General features: G+C 42.8%; 2 protein-coding genes across 6 annotated transcripts in view; one reads left to right on the top strand and one right to left on the bottom strand.

Annotated features, from left to right (window-relative positions):
* The first annotated feature begins 2,150 nt into the window (after nucleotides 1-2,150).
* On the top strand, nucleotides 2,151-23,266 carry LOC140106584 (RING finger protein 122-like). Of its 2 annotated transcripts, XM_072131090.1 has the most exons (7): nucleotides 2,151-2,222; nucleotides 3,253-3,314; nucleotides 5,238-5,380; nucleotides 8,612-8,654; nucleotides 17,097-17,138; nucleotides 19,789-19,871; nucleotides 21,762-23,266. In XM_072131090.1, the coding sequence occupies exons 3-7, from the start codon at nucleotides 5,256-5,258 to the stop codon at nucleotides 21,856-21,858; spliced, it is 390 nt and encodes a 129-aa protein (XP_071987191.1). In that variant the 5' UTR covers nucleotides 2,151-2,222; nucleotides 3,253-3,314; nucleotides 5,238-5,255; the 3' UTR covers nucleotides 21,859-23,266. The 2 variants fall into 2 exon arrangements, with proteins under 2 accessions (XP_071987191.1, XP_071987190.1); XM_072131089.1 differs by lacking the exons at nucleotides 2,151-2,222; nucleotides 3,253-3,314 and adding an exon at nucleotides 4,098-4,216.
* Nucleotides 23,265-24,526, bottom strand: part of PDCD11 (programmed cell death 11) — a 43,482-nt gene continuing 42,220 nt past the window's right edge. For all 4 annotated transcript variants that reach the window (XM_072131083.1, XM_072131084.1, XM_072131082.1 and 1 more), the window contains one exon: nucleotides 23,265-23,701. In XM_072131083.1, the coding sequence (XP_071987184.1) occupies nucleotides 23,530-23,701 (172 nt within the window). In that variant the 3' untranslated portion in view covers nucleotides 23,265-23,529. The remainder of the gene's footprint in view (nucleotides 23,702-24,526) is intronic.

Consider the following 24,526-nt stretch of genomic DNA (forward strand, 5'->3'; position numbering starts at 1 on the left):
GTTATAATCTGTTCATATTTTGTTTATTCAGCAAATATGCATATTTAGTGTTTTCTTTATACTGTTTCTCATTTAGTCTATTTGCATCTGGTTTATCCCTGTGGAAATTGCTTGTCTACAACCCAAGCAACCGTGAAACCAATCTAAGGCTACATGCACCCAAACGTAGCCATAGCTGGGCGGGCATACAGGACGCACTCTGGAGAGGAGGAGGGGTGATTTGGACGCATGGCCGTCATGAACATGTTTTATCTTTTCCTCCACCAGGAGCCTATTGCCGTCTATGGGGATGTATATGCAGCAGTATATATGTCCCCATGATGGCCGTTTGAATGTAGCCTAAGATAGTGAAGAAATTCACCCAGCTTTCTCAGATTTATTCTCAATGGCGGGGAATTTGTCCCCAAAGTCCTCATCTCTAATACTAAAACACATGATGCCACAGTGTGATAGATATACTATGTGCTTATTATAAGTTTTTGCAATGCCTGATTCACATGGATGTATAATGGATCTGTATTTTACAGATTTAAAGCAGCTATAAACTTGCCTATGAAAGTTGAGAAGAATTAATTTACTAGCAAATACAGTAACAACCACCTGTATTACAAGCTGTAAGGCTGAATATTTAACAAAGCACATGGCCACCTGTGGAATTTTTTTGCTATTCTGGATGGATGCATTTGGATCTTGTTTATTCGGCTTTATGTACATAATGCACTTTTATGGATCAATGCACTCGTCCGTTATTGACTGTGCACCTATTCTATTCACAAATCACTCAGGCTACAGTGTAAAACAGATTCCAAACTAATGCAAATTGGTTGTGAAAAAATAATGGTAACCTTTGTTTTTTTAACAGATGAGAATCATCTTGTATGTGTTGATCTAACCTTAGTTCTAGTTCACATCTCTGGTCTTCGGTTATTTCCTTGAGTTATTTTTAGTTGAAACCACAAGTGGTCGAACACACGGACAGCATCCAAGTCTTTCCAGTGACAGATCACGTATAATGGAAAGACTTGCACATGTTCTGTGTGTCCATCAGCTCCTAGTTTTGGCTCAAAAGAACCGAAGACCCAGGGGAGATGTGAGTCCCTAAGTCCCCTGTTACTACATAATCTCTATATCCAGAACAGACTTTCTACCAGGAAATGAGAGGAAATTGAAAAAGTTTCAATGAAAACTATTTACAAATTCTACAATCCATTTTGGGTCCTGCATTTTGCAATTTATTAATAGGCCTAAAGCTGCACCGACTAATATCTGCAGAAAATGCCTACCTCCTGCTTTATTATACTTTTGAAACCTTTTTATGACCCTCTGGAAACTTTTTTTCATTTGTTTTTGTTTAGTTTCCCCTGAGGGATTCAATAGATTTATTCTAAATTGCAGTAGGCTTCTTTCCCTTTTTTGTTACTTAGATGGTTTTTATTATTTCTTCCTTCATAACATGAAATCATGTCTGAGTCACGAACTAAAAATAAGCTGACAAGGGGAAGGCTGTACTGAGCGGCCAATGCTGCGTGTCATGGCATATTAGGGACTTTATTCTTGTTCTGTTAGCCATAAGACTGTTTTGTTTTTTTTTTTTTTTGTTTTTTTTTTTTTTTTTACTACACAGAATCAGAATGGTTCCTGTTTGTATGTAGAGTAAAGCCCAGTCTAAGTGAGGAATCTAAATTTTTTTTTTTTCCCCTCATCAACCACTGACTTCAAAAATCAAAATCCATCATGATACACCAGGGGCACTTGCTCATAGATCCAGACCCTGTGCCTGTGGTAATCTTCTTATCTGTTACACATGATTTCCGCACCAAAATTAACTTTTAAAACTATGCTAATGAACCAGAAGGGCTCTGGGGGCATTCCCTGGGCCCCTACATGCTGAAACTTCTACACTCCAACTGAGGTGAGATTTCAGCAGGCAGAGGGAGAGGAAATGCTTAGGGTGAAGTAGAAATTAATAATTCTAGTTTTAAAGCCGCCTGTTATGCCAAACACAACATTTCAAAGTATCCACATTCCAAGGGTGTGGGTGGTACTCTCTCCCATGATTGACCATTAATTAGGATGGACAGGACAAAGAACTTGACTGCCATATGTTGGCTACATGATATTCACTTGAAGATGACTAGCTGGCCATGCGCTGACCAAGTGCTGGCCATGCACTAATGTAACCAACGGGGTTTAGTATAAGGTTAACCCATCCAATCAGGAAGGTACATGCATGTATATAAGGTTTGTGGGCCCCTCCCCCAGTTGTTTTGAATGTGTAAATGCTCCCGGGTGGCCATGAATAAGGGTGCTTTCACACTGTGTTTTCTTGGTCAGTTCTTGGTGCGTTTTTGCACATAAAAAAGGGGCACATTTACTAACAACAGTGCAAACTGCACTAAATGCAGTTTGCCTGAGTATAGTGCAGAGGGAGACAGATTCAGGATTTCTGGCGCACGTTTTTCATGAATCTGGCGCCCCCTGCACTGCCCCGACAGAGCGCACCTTTTTTTTTTTCAAGGCACCTTTAACATGGGGCACGCAACACAAGTCTGTCGGACTTTGCATGTTAAATCTGGTGCAAGGTCCGATTTGAGCATCGGAACGCAGCTGTACCACAAAGGCTGTGTGCGACATAAATGTGGCGCAGACACTTCTTCAATAGATGTGCAGGCAGTTTGCACTAAAAAGAACGTGCAAAGTCTGACAGAAAACCGTCCCTGAGCACAGAATGAGAGCAGAGCCCACAAGTGAACACCGCAATATTAAATGGTGCCACTTAAAAAAAAAAAGTATAATTTTTCCCGCAGATAACAAGCCCTCATATATAGCTATGAAAATGTTAATACATTAAATAAAACCAGCCAAACGCATGGTAAACATGCAAAAATTTATGCGTTTTCAGTGTGTTTAAAAACACAACCAGAACTGTCCAAGAATGCACCATGTGACAGTACCCGCTTCAGGCGTATTTGGCGCTCCATTCAAACATAATTATGCACGCCTCCTGTACAAATAATGCTGACCTCCCACTGGCCGAAAAGTTCAGTGAGTGAAGCCACTTCCGGTTCATTCATGCATCCACGCCCGTTATGTAGAAAGCTGGCTCCCTTTTAGTAGTAGGGGAGCATAATTATGTTCAGACAGAGCGCCAAGCATCTGAATGCATACAGCCTGGAGCACCAAGCATCCGAATACATACAACCTGGAGCACTGGCTTTAATTTGAATGTTTTTATAACTTTTATTTTCTTAGCAATGGCACTCTTTGTGTATCAAAGAAGATAACAGCCGAATTCAGAATGGAACCAACATAATGTAAGTGAGTGCAGCTCAAAACTGTGTGGTGCTAGTGGCAGAATTCCCTTAACGGAAACCTACCGTTTGATTTGATACATTATGAACCAAACATACCTTGAGAATGCTGTAGCTACACTGATGCAGAAACCATCCCTGAGTTGAGTGGTTCTGCTGAAAAAAAACAATTATAACATTCAGGACCTTGGGAAAGCCTGGTCAGGCTGGCTGCCTACAAAAACACATTACACACTGAACTTGTCATTACACATGGAGCTTAGTCAAGACATGACTAATCAACCTGAGCTGGATCACTCATACACTGCAGCTGTGGGATGGTGCAGCAATTGTTGATTATTCTGCCTTCAGGCACAACCCAGGGATTACATCATCCTGGGAGCAGTGAATTACTAATGTGCTAGGAGAAGAGCTGAACCAGCCACAGAAGGGAGGCAGCTTCATTATCATAATTTTATAATTGTTTTATCAGCAAAACCACTCCGCACAGGGATTAACCAAGATATTATTCCGCAACCGTGTAGCTACAGCATTCTCAAGGTATGTTTGCTTCATAATGCATTGAAAACAGTACACCCCCCGCCCTCCTTCAAGGCACAGTATTGGGATTTGTTCTCATGTTCTGTCATTTCTATACTTGCCCTGTGCCTTTTAAATAAAATGTGTTCACGCTACAAATTATGAACAAAAGTTTGGCTCGTGCTGACGGACATGTGACCCATCTAAATCGTCCCATTGCCCACAAACAATGAGGAGACAAAGGACAGGATTTCCTCTACAATTCTGGGTTACCTTCACATGACCATCTGATCCCTGAATGATGCATCGTTGTGGACCACAGTAGTGAAGAACAGATTGAAGCGTACAACAAGCTCCCTATAACCAGCGCCTTTACAACATGACTAGTGAGTACTATTCTAATTTTCACATGATTTAATAGTCTCTTGTAATACAGAAGTTTATATTACAACATCGATATTTTGTTGAATACTAAATGTAACAAAGAAAATGACCCAAGGACCTTTATTTATTAGATTACAAAGTTAAACCAACTATTTGTCTAATATGTGCAAAAAATGTTTCATTATTATCACTAATTATTACATTTTTACATAGATATTGTAATTTATACCATAATGAGATGCAAACGGTATGTAGATGTGTGTAGATACATCTAGAATGTAAGCTCTTGTGAGCAAGGTCCTCACTCCTATTGTTCCATATGACTGTTGTTATTATTATTATGTAGATGTGTGTAGATAATATCTACATACACCTATTAAGGTATTCTGATCACATGTTGATGGTGTTTATCCGCTTTGCGATAAATTGTATGATCACATCATACACTTGCGTTCACTAAATGAGAACTTCTCGGTCTGTTCTTCAATGTTGCTCCTAAAGATGTGAAGATTGTCTTTTGCACTTATTTTATGGCCACATTTGCAATATGATGCTACTTTTCACATCCTGCTCTTATGGCAAAGACAACAACAGGCAATGAATGACAAGTAGTAGAGGGGAACTGCAAACAGCTGGACGTACTAGTCACACATGACAGAGAGCATAATATACAGGTAACAACACCGCAGATAAAACACAAGTCATCTGATGAGAATTAGCATAGTAGATGTTTGCAAAAAAAACGTCCATGTTTTTAGGATACTAAGTTGAGATTTACCATGCTATAACCGTGTTTATATGAAAAATCTGAAAGTTATGTAAGAAGGTCAGAAATTAAAAATGTAATATATTCCATTCTAAACTTCTGCCATAACTTCTTTTTCACTGCCTTAACAGATCTGCTGTCTCCAAAACGTTTCCTGTATTGTATTGTTTTCCTGCTCTTGGCTTGGGGTCTGCTATGTTTTTTGTATGTTGTGATGCTGAGAAGATTTAGGTCATATAACCTGTTCTCTCACACAGATCTCTACAAGCCGCCAGATGCAAAGGACTAATATGACTAAAGAATCTGTCCGAGCAGCGCCACAGAATTTCTTCATTCTCGTTTTTGGTGCTGGGTTTCTTCTTCTTATATTCTGTCTTATTTTTTGCTGCTACTTTCTCAGGTAAGTTTCTTGCTGTTTGTGTATCTATCCTGTATATATGTTAAAGAGGAGGGTTCTGATCACACCAGCAGTGTAACACTGCTGGGACTGTTGTAGCATTAGGAGCTGCTTACTTTAGTAAGCAGCTCCTAGTGCTGTTTTTAAGGGTGACAGGTGCTCTATCCTGGGGTTGGGGGGATGAGGCCCGGTTTCTATTCCAGGGATGGGGGGATGAGGCCCTATTTCTATCCCGGGGTTGGGGGTCATGAGGCCCTGTTTGTATCCTGGGGTTGGGGGTCATGAAGCCCAGTTTGTATGCCGGGGTTGGGGGTCGTGAGGCCCTGTTTGTATCCCGGGGTTGGGGGTCATGAGGCCCTGTTTGTATCCCGGGGTTGGGGGTCATGAGGCCCTGTTTGTATCCCGGGGTTGGGGGTCATGAGGCCCTGTTTGTATCCCGGGGTTGGGGGTCATGAGGCCCTGTTTGTATCCCGGTGTTGGGGGTCATGAGGCCCTGTTTGTATCCCGGGGTTGGGGGTCATGAGGCCCTGTTTGTATTCCGGGGTTGGGGGGGGGCCCCATCTCTACACAGCCGCAGTACACAGCCATACTTGGAGCTACGGCCATACATTGAGCTACAGCCGCAGTACACAGCCATACATGGAGATACAGCCGCAGTACACAGCCACACATGGAGATACATCCATAGTACACAGCCACACATGGAGATACAGCCGCAGTACACAGCCACACATGGAGATACAGCCGCAGTACACAGCCACACATGGAGATACAGCCGCAGTACACAGCCACACATGGAGATACAGCCGCAGTACACAGCCACACATGGAGATACAGCCGCAGTACACAGCCACACATGGAGATACAGCCGCAGTACACAGCCACACATGGAGATACAGCCGCAGTACACAGCCACACATGGAGATACAGCCGCAGTACACAGCCACACATGGAGATACAGCCGCAGTACACAGCCACACATGGAGATACAGCCGCAGTACACAGCCACACATGGAGGTACAGCCGCAGTACACAGCCACACATGGAGGTACAGCCGCAGTACACAGCCACACATGGAGGTCCAGCCGCAGTACACAGCCACACATGGAGGTCCAGCCGCAGTACACAGCCACACATGGAGGTCCAGCCGCAGTACACAGCCACACATGGAGGTCCAGCCGCAGTACACAGCCACACATGGAGGTCCAGCCGCCGTACACAGCCACACATGGAGGTCCAGCCGCCGTACACAGCCACACATGGAGGTCCAGCCGCCGTACACAGCCACACATGGAGGTCCAGCCGCCGTACACAGCCACACATGGAGGTCCAGCCGCCGTACACAGCCACACATGGAGGTCCAGCCGCCGTACACAGCCACACATGGAGGTCCAGCCGCCGTACACAGCCACACATGGAGGTCCAGCCGCCGTACACAGCCACACATGGAGGTCCAGCCGCCGTACACAGCCACACATGGAGGTCCAGCCGCCGTACACAGCCACACATGGAGGTCCAGCCGCCGTACACAGCCACACATGGAGGTCCAGCCGCCGTACACAGCCACACATGGAGGTCCAGCCGCCGTACACAGCCACACATGGAGGTCCAGCCGCCGTACACAGCCACACATGGAGGTCCAGCCGCCGTACACAGCCACACATGGAGGTCCAGCCGCCGTACACAGCCACACATGGAGGTCCAGCCGCCGTACACAGTAATATAATAAGATGATTGGGCACAGTTTGGGTGCATTCACAATGCCATTGTGGCTGCAGCCTTGGCTGAATGCTACAGTTATGTATGGACCTCGATTATGGCTCTGTATCTAATGTTTGATAGAACGTGTTTTACACTTCAATTAGGAGTAGTCTGGTAGTCTTTCTTATTACATGAAGGGTGGGCCCCCCCAGAATTTTCTCTGGTGGGCCCAAGGTACACCAGTCCAACACTGTGCACAGCCACTCTCCATTCAACTCTATTTAAGACTATATACTCTGCTCACCTACAGTATAATTTATTTATGACATATCCAGTGTCTACATGGGGAAACCTCCTTTAAAATTTTTTAATAATATTTCCATAGTCTAGGTTCACAATTTTAAATTGGTGGGGTCCAAAAACCAGCACCTCCCAAATCAGCTGTTCTTAGCAGCTGATACCCAGCAAATGGAACAGGAAGCAGACGGCTAAGTTCTCCGTGTAGTGATCAGACCAGGTTAATATGGATAACCTCTTTGTGGGGGTGCTGTTTGTTTGGCCCCCATCTAAAATGAATGACCTATACCTATCCTGAAAATACATTTTAGCAGTACTATGACTTTTCTGGGGAACAATATTACATGGAGTTTTGGGGTGAGTTTGCATTTACTCTATATAAATATTGCAATTACATTGTGTTAACACAATGAAAACGAGGATTGCACAGCATGTGGCATGCACTCTGCTTCCCGCAGAGACAAATGAGCACTGCCATCATTGGTGCAGGAGGCTGGGCAGTTGTGCAGGAGTTTGGACCCAAGGCAGTGCAGCACCCAGAGCAAAAGGGGACCTTAGCAGTGATGACTGTAATGTGTTGTTCTGTACTCGCTACACTGCCCTGGGGGTCTCCAAGGGGGTCTCTAGGTCTGCTTTGAGGGCCTCCTGTATCATATGTCTGCTCTTGGAGACCTCCAGTATTAGAGGTCTGCTCTGAGGGATCGCCTGTATTAGTGCCTTCTGTAGGGGGTCTCCAGTATTCTAGGTCTGTTCTAGGAGGGGGTCTCCTGTATTATCACCATCTCTGGTTTCTGCACTGTATTTGTAGTCTGCATCAGTTATTGTACAAATGTAGTAGTGGTTTTTGGAGTGACATTTGTGCTGTGGTTTTTGCGCATCTAAGTTACTAGTGCAGCCCCTTGAAGTTGAGCAGTATGACAATGTGGCCCTTGGAGCGATAAAGGTTGTGCACCCCTGATGTAAACGCAACACATGTAAACACACCCTTACAGAGCCTGAGAGCCACTGGTTGGAAAACACTGCTATACGGTGTAGATGGGTTGAGACAAGATGTTTCCCATGTGAAGTTACATTAACAAATGAATAATTGATTGTCGGTCAGTGAAAATGTAACTCTTCATAGATTTATCATGGAAATAATTTCCTTGTGGGTAAGTAAAAGTCTTAAAAGAATTATGAAAACACCTTGTACAAATGGGGATAATATCTATAAATATAATGTATTTTTCTGTTTAGACTCAAGCAACAGGAGCAGTACAGGAGACGTGGCTATAAGAAGGTGAGCTTATGTATTCCAGCAGATATATTAGAAAATTGCAGTTTTATTTAGGTTTTTAGTGTCTTAAATTATCTGATTGGGTAAAAATGTATGTCTCTAGCGCCCTGTAAGATCTGCAATCCATGGAAAGCAATTTGCTGTTAGGTTTGCATCACATTTGCAGCTTTTGATGTATTTTTAAGGAGTGTTTAAGAGCTTTGATGTTGATAGCCAATGCTGTGGATAGGTCAATATTTGATTAGGGATTGGCACAACCACCGACCATCTGAATTGGCTGGGGCACATTTGCTTACCCGGTCCGCAGAGTTCATGAAAGTGCATTGTCCAACGGCAACGCACTGTCCCGCGATTCACTAAGATCATGCGCCCGATATCCTGCATGTGTTGCTTCCCCGCTCAGGTCCGCCGGAGTTCACCTTCTTCTTCCAGGTGCATGTAAGTGCTTGGTCTTGCAAAACAATTTGAAAGTTAAATCCCGCGCTCAGTCGGAATTTGTCGGATCGTCCGATGGCCAAGCCTCCCAATTTCTGACGCATGAAAGCCAGCTGTACCAAAAAACGATCACATGCAACACAATCCTAGCCTAACCTGTTAAATACCTGTCAAAGCTGCACAAATCCCGAAAACGGTGCAAAGTCTGCCGAAAGTGTGATCCCCGACCGTTACATAAGCCCCTATATCTTGTTTTCAAGTGAGTTGCATTACCTGGCTTGTACAAGGATTATCAAATTCGAACCCTGAAAAGTCTTTGTATGAGATCCTGGTCCCGGATTAATTTATGCCCCCGGATCTCTTTTTAAGATTTGATAACTAAGATCTGTCAATTTACTTCTAATGTGTTTACAGTGCATATTCATATAAAAGATCAAACATAGACTGTTCAATGGGTCAAATCTAGTTTTGTAAATGATCCCATAAGACACTATTTATAGGGGCACAGCTGCTCGCTAATTCCTTAAAGAGCTGGTCATCTGCATAGATACAGACTTCATTGCTGAAGTGCCAGATTTTCAGATCCATTTCAATGATTGCCGGCATCTAAAAATAATCTCTTGTATCGAGGAGGACCCGTCGGCTCTGCCTGCAAGCCTGTTCAGATAAAGAACCAAGAACACACCATGTGAGCGCACCCGAAAGTTGTCCTGTGGATAGAGGAAAACAAGCTCATGTCATGAAGGTCTGACTGCTGGGACTCCCACTGATGACACAAATGTGACCCCCAGGTATCCAGAGAACGTGATTTACAATATGGATTCAATAAAATTGGAGTGTCAGAAATTGCACTGTGTTTGGCAATCTCCAGAACCTTCACAGACAGTGAATGGGAGTGCCACAAAGATAAAGCGCTGTGCTTGTCAATTTCCAACACTCCCATACTACAGAATGGAGAGGAATTCTTTACCTGTGGCTCTAGCCAAAAGTAGGAGCAGAATTCTCCAGATTGCTGGGGGTCCTCTTATAGTGATCAGGTCCCAGCTGTCACACCCTCACTGATCAGCTTGTTATCCCCTATCGTCTGCATAGGAAATAACTTGTCTTCCCATGTGCACAATCAGAATGAAACTTTTCTGTCCCAACCCAATTTACTGATAGTCCCAACTGATGTCCCAACCCCATTTATAAGGCAAGAAATCCTACTTATTAAACCTGACATATATGATATGAAAACCTTTTCAGGTGACTACCTCTTGAAGCTCATCAAGTGAATGCCAACAACCTCAAAAAACGCCCCGAACAAAGATAATTTTTAATTAATACCCTTTAAAAATGCTCTAAAAAGTGATAAAAAATGCTGACTCTAAAATAAGCCCACTAAAAAAAAACAAAAAAATGTTCCTAAAAATTGATGATTTAAATTTCCTCCACCAACAAAGAGTTAATAAAGTCTCACCAATTAGCTATAGATGCCCCAAAATTATGTACCAGAAAAGTGCATCTCATGTGGTAAAAAAAATAAGCCCTTAAAGGTCCACAATAAAAAAACAAAATTTTTTTTAACCTGTACAATGTGACATAGCAAACCTGATCTGGATGGCTCCTCCTTCCCTTCTATGCCCGGCCGTGCGCCCATACAGCAGGTTATATAGGGCATCAGTGTACTCGGGAGAAATTGGGTATCAAACTTTGTGTAGCCTTGTTACTTTTTATCCATTACAAATGTTTAATTTTCCACCCAAAATTAATGTATTATCAAAAAATATAACAATTTGTAGACCACACCTCCATTTTGTTTTAACCCCTATAAAACACCTAAAGGGTTAACAAACTTCTTAAAAGAGCTTTTTCATACGTTGAAGGGTGTAGTTTCCATTATGGGTTAATTTACAATTCTAGCTATTATTTACGCCTCTCACAGTCAATGAAAAGTTGAGCAGGTCCATCAAAATATGAATTTTTGTGGTCTTCCCAAAAATTTGATAAACGGCACCCAAATTCTGAGCCTCATAATATTCTAGTAAAATATGTGGAATCTTAAAAAAAGATGGCAACATAAAGCAGACATCAAAAGTAGAGAATTTAGAACGTTGAAAATAAAGAAATTTTTGCCAAATTTAGTTTATTTCATAACTAAACGCAAAAGATTTCATCCAAATTTTTAAACTAATTTGAAGTACAATCTCAAAATCCCCTGGATATCTCATAGTGTTCCAAAGCTATAAGTGCGATTTTACAAAAGAGAGATAGAGTCCTGCAGGGACAACTATACCCATTCGTCACTAAAAATTAACTTTTATTTATGCAAAAGAACTAAAAAGTAGATAGGCAAAACTCCATCCACTATTGTGACTTTAAAATTATCAGCAGAGATGAATTGCAGCCACTAAGACTGGGTCGGATTAAGTCAGAGCCACCAATATACTGTAGTGGGTACAGGAGGTTCCCCTATTACAGTATATCCCTATCCATCTACCCCTCATTCGATTGGGAGACGATACTCCCTGTAACCCTAATGGCTGACCTCAGCGTTCTAAGGGGAGGAGGGGGAGGTAGGGAAAGGGAGGATTCCTATCAAGCTAAGCTGATCCGCTATCCCTGCTATAGATACTGAATAGCGTAATGTGAAGGTGGTGGATAGACTCCTGCCTTATTCCCTATTGCATAAGGCTGCTACACAGTGCTGTATTAAAATAGGATCAATATTAGCCCCCCCGACATGTTTCGCCACTCGCGGTGGCGTCCTCAGGGGTATCGGGGCTATTATGCGGCGCACACCGCAACACAGTGCTCTATATAGATTTCTACTATGACGTCATAGTGGGGGCCGTCCTAGGCAGCCAATCGTCTGGTGAGGGGCGCGACTGGGTGGACCAATCCACAGTGTCCTCAGCCGGCAGCGTCACAGGAGGGGGTGTGGCTCGCGCATGTCAATCGACTTAGTGCCGGAGCCACAATCTTTTCAAGTGCGCATGTCAGAAGAGTTGAGTATCGAGACAGATGGAAGGGGAAGTGCGCATGTCAGGGGACTTAGTCTACGTTTCCCAGGGAAGATATATCGATGATATTCTGATCCTGTGGGAGGGTGAAAAAGACCTCTTTCACGACTTTGTCTCCCAGCTTAATAACAACGAGATAGGCATGCACTTCACGTCAGAAATTCATCACGAGCACATTTACTTTCTGGATTTAAATATAACTATCGATGTACAGGGCAAAATACAAACATCTATTTACAGAAAAGAAACCTCAACAAATAATCTACTTAATTGGCACAGTTGGCACCCGATCCCCCTTAAAAAAGGTATCCCTACCGGGCAGTACCTCCGCGCCAGAAGGAACTGCTCGACGGAACATGAATTTGAGAAAGAATGTGATGATCTATATAAACGCTTTGTAACAAGAGGGTACCCAAAAAAGATCTTACATAGAGCTTACCAAAAGGCAAGATCAACGAAACGGGAAGACCTACTTGGGAATAATCACATAAATCGGAAATGTGGACCCATTAGATGTATTGGAACTTATGATGGCTATTCCCAACAAATTGTTGACATTCTCGGTAAATACTGGCCCCTGCTGATGGCAGATGAGGATCTACAACAGGTTCTGACTGATTTCCCCTCGATTACATATCGAAGGGGAAAAAACCTTAAAGATCTACTTGTACGGAGCCATTACAGTGAGAAACACACCCCAATAACAACGTGGCTACCTCCCCGCATAACAGGTTCTTACCCATGCGGGAATTGCTCTTTCTGTAAGTATATGGTTAGAAAAAGGGATTTTTCGGACTCAGAAAATAACTGTGTATATCAGATAAAAAAATACATCAATTGTAAAACAACTGGGGTGATATACATGGTACAATGTAGCTGCCCGAAGCTCTACGTAGGAAAGACAATACAAGAGCTGAGAAAAAGGATCTCTTCACACCTGAGCACAGTAAGAACCAAGAAGGATACAACACTAGCCAAACATATACAAACCATGCATAGGGGAGACTATGAACACTTACGTTTTTGGGGGATTGACCGCCTCCAAACTGGTATCAGAAAAGGCGATTTGGACCACAAACTTTTACAGCTTGAGGCAAAATGGATCTACAAATTGGGCACATTGAGTCCCAGAGGCCTTAATGAAGGTTTTACCTTTGCAGCATTCCTATGATACGAGTCAATATATAACACATGCTGATTGTCTTTCTGATCTACATGGGCAATATCCATCCATATGAGCACACCGCGATCACATTGACATTATTATTACATAAACCAGTGTCCAAATTTGTACTAGCACAGTGAGGAACAGTACACACAAGGGGCTTCGCTTATACGTCTATATGCTTTGAGAGATGAGGGTATTCTGCGCCTATGCAACAAAACATCTGCACATTTTAATACATATGGACTTTTGCACTGTCTCCTAGGGTCTACACTCTGAGGATATTAACAGATAACCCCCATGGGCACATCTGTATCCATCTATGTAATTCCAAAAATAGCATAAACATTACCTATGCCATACATTACCTATGTTCCATGTATAACTGCATCCTCCCTGGGAAACGTAGACTAAGTCCCCTGACATGCGCACTTCCCCTTCCATCTGTCTCGATACTCAACTCTTCTGACATGCGCACTTGAAAAGATTGTGGCTCCGGCACTAAGTCGATTGACATGCGCGAGCCACACCCCCTCCTGTGACGCTGCCGGCTGAGGACACTGTGGATTGGTCCACCCAGTCGCGCCCCTCACCAGACGATTGGCTGCCTAGGACGGCCCCCACTATGACGTCATAGTAGAAATCTATATAGAGCACTGTGTTGCGGTGTGCGCCGCATAATAGCCCCGATACCCCTGAGGACGCCACCGCGAGTGGCGAAACATGTCGGGGGGGCTAATATTGATCCTATTTTAATACAGCACTGTGTAGCAGCCTTATGCAATAGGGAATAAGGCAGGAGTCTATCCACCACCTTCACATTACGCTATTCAGTATCTACAGCAGGGATAGCGGATCAGCTTAGCTTGATAGGAATCCTCCCTTTCCCTACCTCCCCCTCCTCCCCTTAGAACGCTGAGGTCAGCCATTAGGGTTACAGGGAGTATCGTCTCCCAATCGAATGAGGGGTAGATGGATAGGGATACACTGTAATAGGGGAACCTCCTGTACCCACTACAGTATATTGGTGGCTCTGACTTAATCCGACCCAGTCTTAGTGGCTGCAATTCATCTCTGCTGATAATTTTAAAGTCACAATAGTGGATGGAGTTTTGCCTATCTACATTTTAGTTCTTTTGCATAAATAAAAGTTAATTTTTAGTGACGAATGGGTATAGTTGTCCCTGCAGGACTCTATCTCTCTTTTGTAAAATCGCACTTATTGTATACCCAGTCACAAATTGGTCGCAATATACAAACTTTCTTTTTGGATGCCAAAGCTATAAGCACTTATAGTGACACACAGTGATGTAACTACCACCGTAGCGGTTGCTACGGGGCCCATGAGCATCAGGGGCCCGGGCGGCGGCACAATCACAATGTCTGGAGACTGCGTTGTATTTTCGTACCTCGTCCGACCGCCACCCGGGCCCTGCTATACGGCACATTAAGGTCGATACCATGGCCCGTCCCCCTCTTTGTCAAGCCCTCCCCAGTGTCCCGTACCCAGCACACAGACCGCCTGGCCAGCACGTTGCTACCACGGCTGGCATACTGGTCCCACAGCTTCCCGACCACCCTTCACACTTATCCCGCTGGTGCCCGGCCAGCATGATGCTCTCACGGCCGCCCGGGAGGTACCTTGGTCCCGCAGCTGCCCGCCCGTCCTCAGCGCTGCTCCAGCAGACATACTGCTCCCGCGGCCGCCCGGCGGACATGCTGCTCCCGCGGCCACCCGGCCGTTACTTCAGTCCCCATCAACGCTGCTCCCGTGGCCGCCTGGCAGGCTCCCTGGTCCCGCGGCAGACTCCCTGGTTCTGCGGCCGCCGGCCCTCCACACTGCTCCCACGGCCGCACACCAAGTTGCTGCCGCCCAGCCAGCACACTTCCTAGGCTTGCAGGATGCCTCCTAACGGACCCACCACACTGCAAGATATGTAAGTCCCTATATATGTATGTATAGTTAATTAATGTATGCTATATGTGTGTTATTGCTTGCAGTATATGCTGTATGTATGTGTGTATTTGCTGTATGTGTGTATATGCTGTATTTACTGTATGTATGTGTGTATATGCTGTATTTACTGTATGTATGTGTGTATATGCTGTATATACTGTATGTATGTATATGCTGCATGTACTGTATGTATGTGTGTATATGCTGCATGTATAGGCAGTATGTGTGTATATGTGTGTGTGTATATGCTGCATGTATATGCAGTATGTGTGTATATGCTGCATGTATATGCTGCATGTATATGCAGTATGTGTGTATATGCTGCATGTATATGCAGTATGTGTGTATATGCTGCATGTATATGCAGTATGTGTGTATATGCTGCATGTATATGCAGTATGTGTGTATATGCTGCATGTATATGCAGTATGTGTGTATATGCTGCATGTATATGCAGTATGTGTGTATATGCTGCATGTATATGCAGTATGTGTGTATATGCTGCATGTATATGCAGTATGTGTGTATATGCTGCATGTATATGCAGTATGTGTGTATATGCTGCATGTATATGCAGTATGTGTGTATATGCTGCATGTATATGCAGTATGTGTGTATATGCTGCATGTATATGCAGTATGTGTGTATATGCTGCATGTATATGCAGTATGTGTGTATATGCTGCATGTATATGCAGTATGTGTGTATATGCTGCATGTATATGCAGTATGTGTGTATATGCTGCATGTATATGCAGTATGTGTGTATATGCTGCATGTATATGCAGTATGTGTGTATATGCTGCATGTATATGCAGTATGTGTGTATATGCTGCATGTATATGCAGTATGTGTGTATATGCTGCATGTATATGCAGTATGTGTGTATATGCTGCATGTATATGCAGTATGTGTGTATATGCTGCATGTATATGCAGTATGTGTGTATATGCTGCATGTATATGCAGTATGTGTGTATATGCTGCATGTATATGCAGTATGTGTGTATATGCTGCATGTATATGCAGTATGTGTGTATATGCTGCATGTATATGCAGTATGTGTGTATATGCTGCATGTATATGCAGTATGTGTGTATATGCTGCATGTATATGCAGTATGTGTGTATATGCTGCATGTATATGCAGTATGTGTGTATATGCTGCATGTATATGCAGTATGTGTGTATATGCTGCATGTATATGCAGTATGTGTGTATATGCTGCATGTATATGCAGTATGTGTGTATATGCTGCATGTATATGCAGTATGTGTGTATATGCTGCATGTATATGCAGTATGTGTGTATATGGTGTCTATATACTGCATGTTTATGTATACACATTGGGTGTATACCGTATGTAAAAGAATATGATGTATGTATGTATATAAACAGTATGCATGAAACTTTGATGCATATATACTGTACAGTATATATATACAGTGAGTTTGTATATACTGCATGTATTAGTGTATAGATGTATATATGAATACATAAATGTGTGCATATGAGTGTATATGTATGTATGTGTGGACGAGTATATATATTGTAGAATGTTATGTTGTGTATTATTACAACGTGTGTGTATGTATGAATATTTTTAAGGAGGGCCCCATGCAAAAATCTGCTATGGGGCCCTGCCTCTCCTAGTTACGCCACTGGTGACACAGGGCAGATTTGTGATCATATTTTACAGAGATGCATTTTTCTCCCCTTTTTTTATTTCACTTTGGTGTAGGGGTGTATGGGACAGTCACAAATGTCTTCAACAAATGTGAAATTGACTCTCTGTATTCAGTATCTGCATGAATATTATTCTGTGTGTTGCTATTGTAAAATGTCAATGTTAGAATTTAATTACCTGCGGGTTCATATACATTTTCTAGGTGGTTTTAAAGAAAAAATCAAACAAAACCAGCCTGCTTGGGGTAAGTTTCATGTTAGCATTGTAGTTTGACCATATAATGTGTATTGTACAGGAGTTGTTCCTCAAGACCAGGGGTAGGGAACCTATGGCTCGGGAGCCAGATGTGGCTCTTTTGTTGGCTGCATCTGGCTCTCAGACAGATCTTTAATACATAGTGATGGCTGCTGTGTGTCTTAGACTGATCACCAGACACAGGCAGCAATGTTACCACTGCCTGTGTCCTCTGTACGTCCCAGGCGCCATTGCTGCCATTGCCTGAGCCTGGGTCAAAGAGAAGAGCATGGGAGCGATGACAATCAGGCTGGGGGGGGTGGGGGGGTGGGTGAATATTTATTTTTTGTTGTTGTTGTGGCAACCTATCTACTGGGATTATGTGCTGTGGCTACCTATCTACTGGGAGTATGTGCCGTGGATACCTATATACTGGGAAGCATGTGCTGAGGCTATCTATACACTGGCGGGCATGTGCTGTGGCTACCTATTTACTGGGAGTATGTGCTGTGGCTACCTATTTACTGGGAGTATGTGCTGTGGCTACCTATTTACTGGGAGTATGTGCTGTGGCTACCTATATACTGGGAAGCATGTGCTGTGGCTACCTACCTGGACCACTACAATGATGGTCTTCACCAGAACCCACTGCAAAGCAGTATGGTCTTGCTGCAGCGTGGTACCACCAGGTCGTTCCACAGGCGCGACTTGTCCACGGTGGCAGCCAACGTCGAGGTACAGGATCACTAGGTAGTCTCGTGGTCAGGAACAGGCAGACGGTCACGGCAGGCGGCAATAATGCAAGGTCAAGGATGGAGCAAGACGTCAGGGCTGGCAGCGAAGGAGCAGAATCAGGAAAAGCTCCGGGGTCACAACAGGAGGTCAACACTTGGGAAGGAAAAACTGGGGAAAGCTTCCTCATAGGCATGAAGCACTAATATCCAGCGGGGATTGCTGGGAGCCGCCGGTCTTTATAGGAACCTGGGAAGTGGGCAAGGCCAATCAGCGGCACGCTCTTTAAATCTGTGAGTGCCGGCGCGTTGGCCACGTAGGATGGGAGCCAGAAAGTGAGTTAAGTGAACTCGGAAAGGGGGCGCCGCCAGAGAGAATGCCTGCGATTTTAGACGTAGATCGCAGGGGCACCGTGACACTGGGACTACCTATCTACTGGGGGGCATGTGCATATGGTCGGCTTTTACGGAATAACATTTTAAAATATGTGGCGTTCATGGCTCTTTTAGGCAAAAAGGTTCCTGACCCCTGCTCTAGAGAGAGAAGTTTTTCATAGCTTTTCACATGAATATTAATAATAATAATAATAATAACCTGCTCTAGGAACATCTTAACTTCTTATATTAACAAGCAGACACAATATTTAAAGAAATGATAAGTATACATATTAGCATATACAGCTGCGAGAAAAAGTCTTTTTAATCTGTTGTTATGAAAATGTAGTATAATTAGAAGATAAGTGTCTTAAAAAACAGTTGTAGCTGAGCAGATTGTACATAGTGTCCTATCTGCAGGCAGCATGTTATAGAGCAGAAGTAGCTGAGCAGATTGTACATGGTGTCCTATCTGCAGGCAGCATGTTATAGAGCAGAAGTAGCTAAGGAAATTGTACAGTGTGCTATCTGCAGGCAGCATGTTATAGAGCAGGAGAAGCTGAGCAGAGTGAAATATAGTTTTTTGGCCATATATTTGTAAAACTTAACAAACTATGAAATTAATTGGTTGATCTTCTCCTGCTGCATGGAGACAGGACACAATGTGCAATCTACTCAGCTTCTCCTGCTCTATAGCATGCTGCCTGAAACATGGTGCTGTATGGACCACCTTAAAGGAAACCTACCACTTGTAGTGGCAGGTTTCCGATGGCAATATCGGGCACCAGCTCAGGGTGAGCTGGTGCCGGAGCTTATTTTAGTTAGTGTTTTAAACCGCGGTATCGCGGTTTAAAACACTTTTTAAACGCTGTAGCCGGCGCAGGCAGGTACGCGCTCGGCGCTTACCGTGCACACGGCTCTCATTCACTTCCTATGTAGCCGCGCGCACGGTAAGCGCCGAGCGCGTACCTGCCTGCGCCGGCTACAACGTTTAAAAAGTGTTTTAAACCGCGATACCGCGGTTTAAAACACTAACTAAAATAAGCTCCGGCACCAGCTCACCCTGAGCTGGTGCCCGATATTGCCATCGGAAACCTGCCACTACAAGTGGTAGGTTTCCTTTAAAGGACATCTACCACCAGGGTCAAGGATTGTAGACCAAGCACACTGACATACTGGTGTGCCCCCTCTATGAGGCTTTTTTTTTTAAAGTTCTGCAACATTTTTAAAGCTTCTTTTTCCCCAAAAAATCCGGTTGGTAGTTGCCCTTCAAGGGAGTACATGGTTTGAAACAACTCCCTATTACTTAACAGGTGCCATGCTAACAACTTTGTCATGTCTATACAGCATTGTCCCCATAACTTCAACTATAAATATACTTGCATAATGATGATCATATTTTTAGTTTCCTCTACCTCATTGTGTTCCATGTAAAATTCATATTTGATTTTTGAATATTTATCTATTTGCCCACATTGTAGTTATATTGGTGATAGGATTCACATAGACCTAGTTCCTAGATTAATACAATGCTTGTGCATCATATATCCACAGCAAATGTGTGCCGTGTGTCTGGAAGAGTTTAAATTGAAGGAAGAGCTTGGCTTGTGTCCTTGTGCTCATGCGTTTCACACAAAGTAAGTGCCAACTGGGAAGAGGGCGAGTAAGAGATACTCAGTGTCACCCCATACAGCTGTTCATCATTATACAACTGCTGCTATACACATAACTGTCCATAGCAGCATAACAATAGATAACTACTGGTTATCAAGCTCTACTACAACTATCAAATAATAATAAGAATGAATAAAGCAGTCAAAACATTCTTAGGCTTTGTTCACATCTACAAGCAAGTTTAGTCCAACAAAATTGCACTGTGTGCTTGTAAGATTTACGAGATTGAACGCACATGCTGACGGTCGGTCTGTGCAAGTGCACGGAACAAGATTTTGAGATCGAACTTACTTATAGGCAACAGGGTTTAAAAAAAATGATGGCAAGCTTTTAAAAGTACTTGAACTTTAATTATTTTTCTTTTTAACACTGATATTTGTCCCAAATGGTTTTATTTTAAAATAAGGGTGTTAAAACTGTGTATTACCTGAGTTTTGTAATAGAAGAGAAAAATCCAAATTGAAACAGTAATTTGAACTGGCCCCTAGGGTAGGCTTTTATCTTTTTTTTTTTTTTTATTCCTATAATAGCTTATAGGGTATGGATGCAACTGTACTGCATCCATCCCTGGCCTCCACTGCTGAATGTACGCTGTGGGTGTTTTCCTATACATTTAAATGGTGTATATTGGTAACATCTGGAGACACCCTGAACATCAGCAGCAAATCACTGGCTGTTACCAATGTCCACTGCTCCTTCTGCATTTGAGGGGTGCCAAACCAGACAATGTATCCCACTTTATGAGCATGCAGCGGAACATACTATGGTCCTTTGTTGTATGGACCCTCCCAACTAATCCTTACATCGGAATACTAAAAACATGATATGAATCCTTGTGGTTTATATTTTGGTGTTTAAGGATGTGGAGAAAAATAGGCGCTACATAAAATAATAAACCTCTAAATGTGTTTAGTGCAAATGACTCTTTGGGAACTTGTACAATACAAAAGTGTATTTGGAATTAGTCCCTGATTTTAACTATAATGTTAATGAGCTTATTTATTATTGGACTCGGCCCCAAATATTTAAATTATTTACATAGATGCAGAAGCTTTTCCCATTAATGTGTACCATTTGGATATCCTTAGAGGAGCCAATGTTGCTGCCTACATGATAAGGCTTAAAGGAAATTTACCATTTGTTTTTATGAATTGTGAACCAAAAATGCCTTGAGAATGTTGTAGCAACACTGATGCAGAGACATATCTTGTTTCTCTGATGCTAATGGTTTTGTTAAAAAAATAAAAAAAAACTGGGTGAAGACTAGCTTCCATACATAAACACATTCACTAATCAACCTGAGCTGGATGACTCATACACAGCAGCTGGGGATGGTGCAGCAATTGATAACTTCTGCCTGTCAGGTCCGGTGAATGCAGCGTTCTCTGAAGCAATGCATAATTAGGGTAAGAGGAGAAGCACCAGAGCCTCATTATCATAATTTTTACAGCAACACCACTCTGTTCCAGGATTAAACAAGATATGTTTCTGCATCCGTGTAGCTACAGCATTCTCAGGGTATGATTGGTTCATAACGCATTAAAAAAAAAAAAAATAAATAGTAGACTTCATTTAAATCTATTTAACACAGTCAGCCTTGTGGGCCGTGGCAGTCGTTGTGCTCAGATTGGCTTTTTAAGGCACCAGGTTCAGTTTTACTGTTTATACAGATGTTTGGATAAGCAATGAAATAGGTGCAGGGGTCTCCCACACCATCCAAACTAATGGTTGTAGTGATAGCTTCTGTCAAGAAGAAACGCAAAGGTTCTACCTAATCTCTACGGTTACTCAAATCCCTTTAAAAGCCCCAAATTTATAATAAAGCCAATTGTAATTTTTTTCTCTTTTGGCAGGTGCCTGATGAAATGGTTAGAAGTGCGAAACTCGTGTCCAATGTGTAATAAAACCATTTCTGTACCTCTGCCCAGACCCTCCTTAGAGCACATGTGAAGACTTCTTCAGGTCTATGTTTAGCTCTCTGCATGGGAGGGCTGAGGACTTGGAAATGTGAAAAGTAGAAAGCAACAAGTACTGGTAGTAAAGGCTCAACTTTCACCACGTGTATCAATATTCACAGGGATGCTGCAGTCCGGGGTTATGTGAGGTAACAGGCAATGTGGCTTGTCACGTCAAGGAGAGAGTGCTAGTTCATTATTCAATAAGATGAGAGATGGAGAGAAATGTTATACATGACATGTTGTCCTCTGATGGAGGGTGGAAAGGAAAGTGAAATCTTGAGGGTTGGAGAAAGTGCTAATAAATGGTGGTAGCATACAGAGTAGCGGTTATACTTAAATACACAGAATAACAAGTCATATTAAAGTATACCAAATATAGCTTAAAGCGCTATAAAAACCTATGGAAATGTTTTGGCACAACCAGATATTTAAATGAAAAAAAAAAAAAAAAGCAATAAGTCATATTGTATTGTAACTTCCCAGTAGTACAAATCTAGGACAGCAGCGCTCTAAATAATTATACATTTACTTGGTTTTGGTAACATGTGTTGCAGATGGTCATGCAGAAAATCCATGCAGTCTTTATGGCTGTTTTTCATGCAGAGTTTCTATGCAGATTTCCTGCATGAGTTTTTCTTTCCCCCATCGATTTATGTTGAGTGAATTTTGCATGAAAACCACACATTGATGCCGAGATTCATCTCAAGGCAAATCTTAAAGGGCATCTACCACCAGGAAGAATGAATGTAAACCAAGCACACTGACGTACTGGTGTGTGCCCCTCGGGCAGTATACGCTCTTCTTTTAGCAAATGAGCCTTAGGGGCTCCAGGCCCCATTAACATCTATGGAGCTCCTTAGCCTCGTTTGCATAATTTTAAAAGCTTTTTTTGTAAAAACCAGAGAATTAGAAAATAAAAGAAGAGCAGATCCTGCCGGAGGTGCACACACCAGTGGGTCAGTGTGCTGGGTTTACAATCCTTCATTCTAGTGGTAGATTTCCTTTAAGGGCTGCTTTCTTTGAAAAAAAGGCAATGCCCTCAAGAAAGAAAACCAGGAACCAAAAAAAAAAAGTAAACCATGGATAGGGAGGCTTCTAAAACGAAGGGGGTGGGTAATCGTTGGAAATAATCTTAATAAAATAAAAATTTCCATCTCTTATTCAGAACTGTGCATCTCCCAGATTATAGTCTGCAAACAAAGCAGACAATTTAGGTCATTTCTGTACGCTACTTTTGACCATACTACATGTAAAGCTGGGAAGTGGAAGACTGGTTGGAATTTATCAGAAATAATGACCAACAAATACAGTGATGTTGACACATTGCAAGGAGATACCTGGGTTATGAATTCACGTAAACTAGAGAGGAAAATATTGTCTAGTCTCTCATTAACAGGATTTCCTTTGAAGAGCGGCGTTTATTTAATATTATCACTTTTCATCAACTGTGTACAAAATAAAACTGTATACAATAAAATGAAGATTGGAAAAAATAAAGACTTCAGTGTTCAGTCCGTGTAGAGCATCTGAATCCAATTAAGAGTCCCAGGGGAAAGTCCTTACATAAGAGAACCATGTGATGACACGACCACACAAACAAGTCTCGGGGATCTGGGGAACTCCGACATCAAGTCACAATACGAGCCCCATAGAGCGGCCGGCTTCATTCTGTGGTCATGGACGCTTTAGATTCTACATATTTCAGGGCTTTCTCTTTCACACCCTGAATGGTGCTCTCGTTGCCATGTTTCTTCTCGTATTCCAAGTAACGCTTGAAGAAGAACTTTATTCTTTTTGGTGCCAAACTCAGATGAATGACTCGCTCAAAAATGTCCCTGTAAGCACAATAGTAGGATTATTACTACACATCAGCCCATTATCAGAAACAATGGTGGCAAAACGCTAACTGTGCCTGGGGCAAAGCACCGCACAAGGATTCTTTTTCTACCAAATAGAGGATCCCTGTGTTATGTATCACTCCCCAACATCCTACGCCAAGTGCAACACGGCCAGATTTGCATAGGACTTCTTCAACAGAGACTTTACATGATGCTTTGTTAGGAGTAAAAAAACAAAAAACAGTGACACGAATGATTGTGTTAATAGATTCAAGCTGTGCTCTAGTTCATCTGGTTCCAGGCCAATGCCCACCCAGAAGTTCCAAGGGTCAACAGGACCTACTTGATCCAAAGACCGTCCCTCCTTGGACACAGAACAGCACTTTCAATTTTCAGGGTTCACTTTCCTGTGTTGACCCCCAGTCAGAGGAGGCCAGTTATTGAATATAATGGGCCCTGCAAAACCAACCCTCCCCAGTTGTATAGAAAAATACATCTCAACTACCAACAGCCTTAATCATGACCATGGGTTCATTCACACGGTTATGGGGGCCACAATCTGACCGTATGATTTGCGAACAGATCGTGGCCCCCATAGACCTCAAGCGCCAAGTCGGGCCGCGAGCGTTCACCCCTCCCCAGTACACAGCAGTGGGAATGTACCCCACGACTGTTTGTAGTTGAAACACGTAGGTCTAAGTGGGCCATATACACATGTGAACACTTTGCATATTTTTATTATTATGGAATAAAAAGATTGTATTGTCCATCTGTGTGCTGGAAAGAACTTTTTCCTATCCATCTGTAGAACAGGCCTAATCC

This window comes from Engystomops pustulosus, chromosome 11, assembly GCF_040894005.1.
Source record: "Engystomops pustulosus chromosome 11, aEngPut4.maternal, whole genome shotgun sequence".
NCBI classification, from domain to species: Eukaryota; Metazoa; Chordata; class Amphibia; order Anura; family Leptodactylidae; genus Engystomops; species Engystomops pustulosus.

What these genes read in the sequence shown, in the direction of transcription:
- LOC140106584 (XM_072131090.1), top strand. Translation starts at nt 5,256, where the DNA reads ATGCAAAGGACTAATATGACTAAAGAATCTGTCCGAGCAGCGCCACAG. An exon ending in TTTTGCTGCTACTTTCTCAG is followed by an intron (nt 5,381 to 8,611) that starts GTAAGTTTCTTG and finishes TTTTCTGTTTAG; the next exon opens with ACTCAAGCAACAGGAGCAGT. An exon ending in ACAAAACCAGCCTGCTTGGG is followed by an intron (nt 17,139 to 19,788) that starts GTAAGTTTCATG and finishes ATATATCCACAG; the next exon opens with CAAATGTGTGCCGTGTGTCT.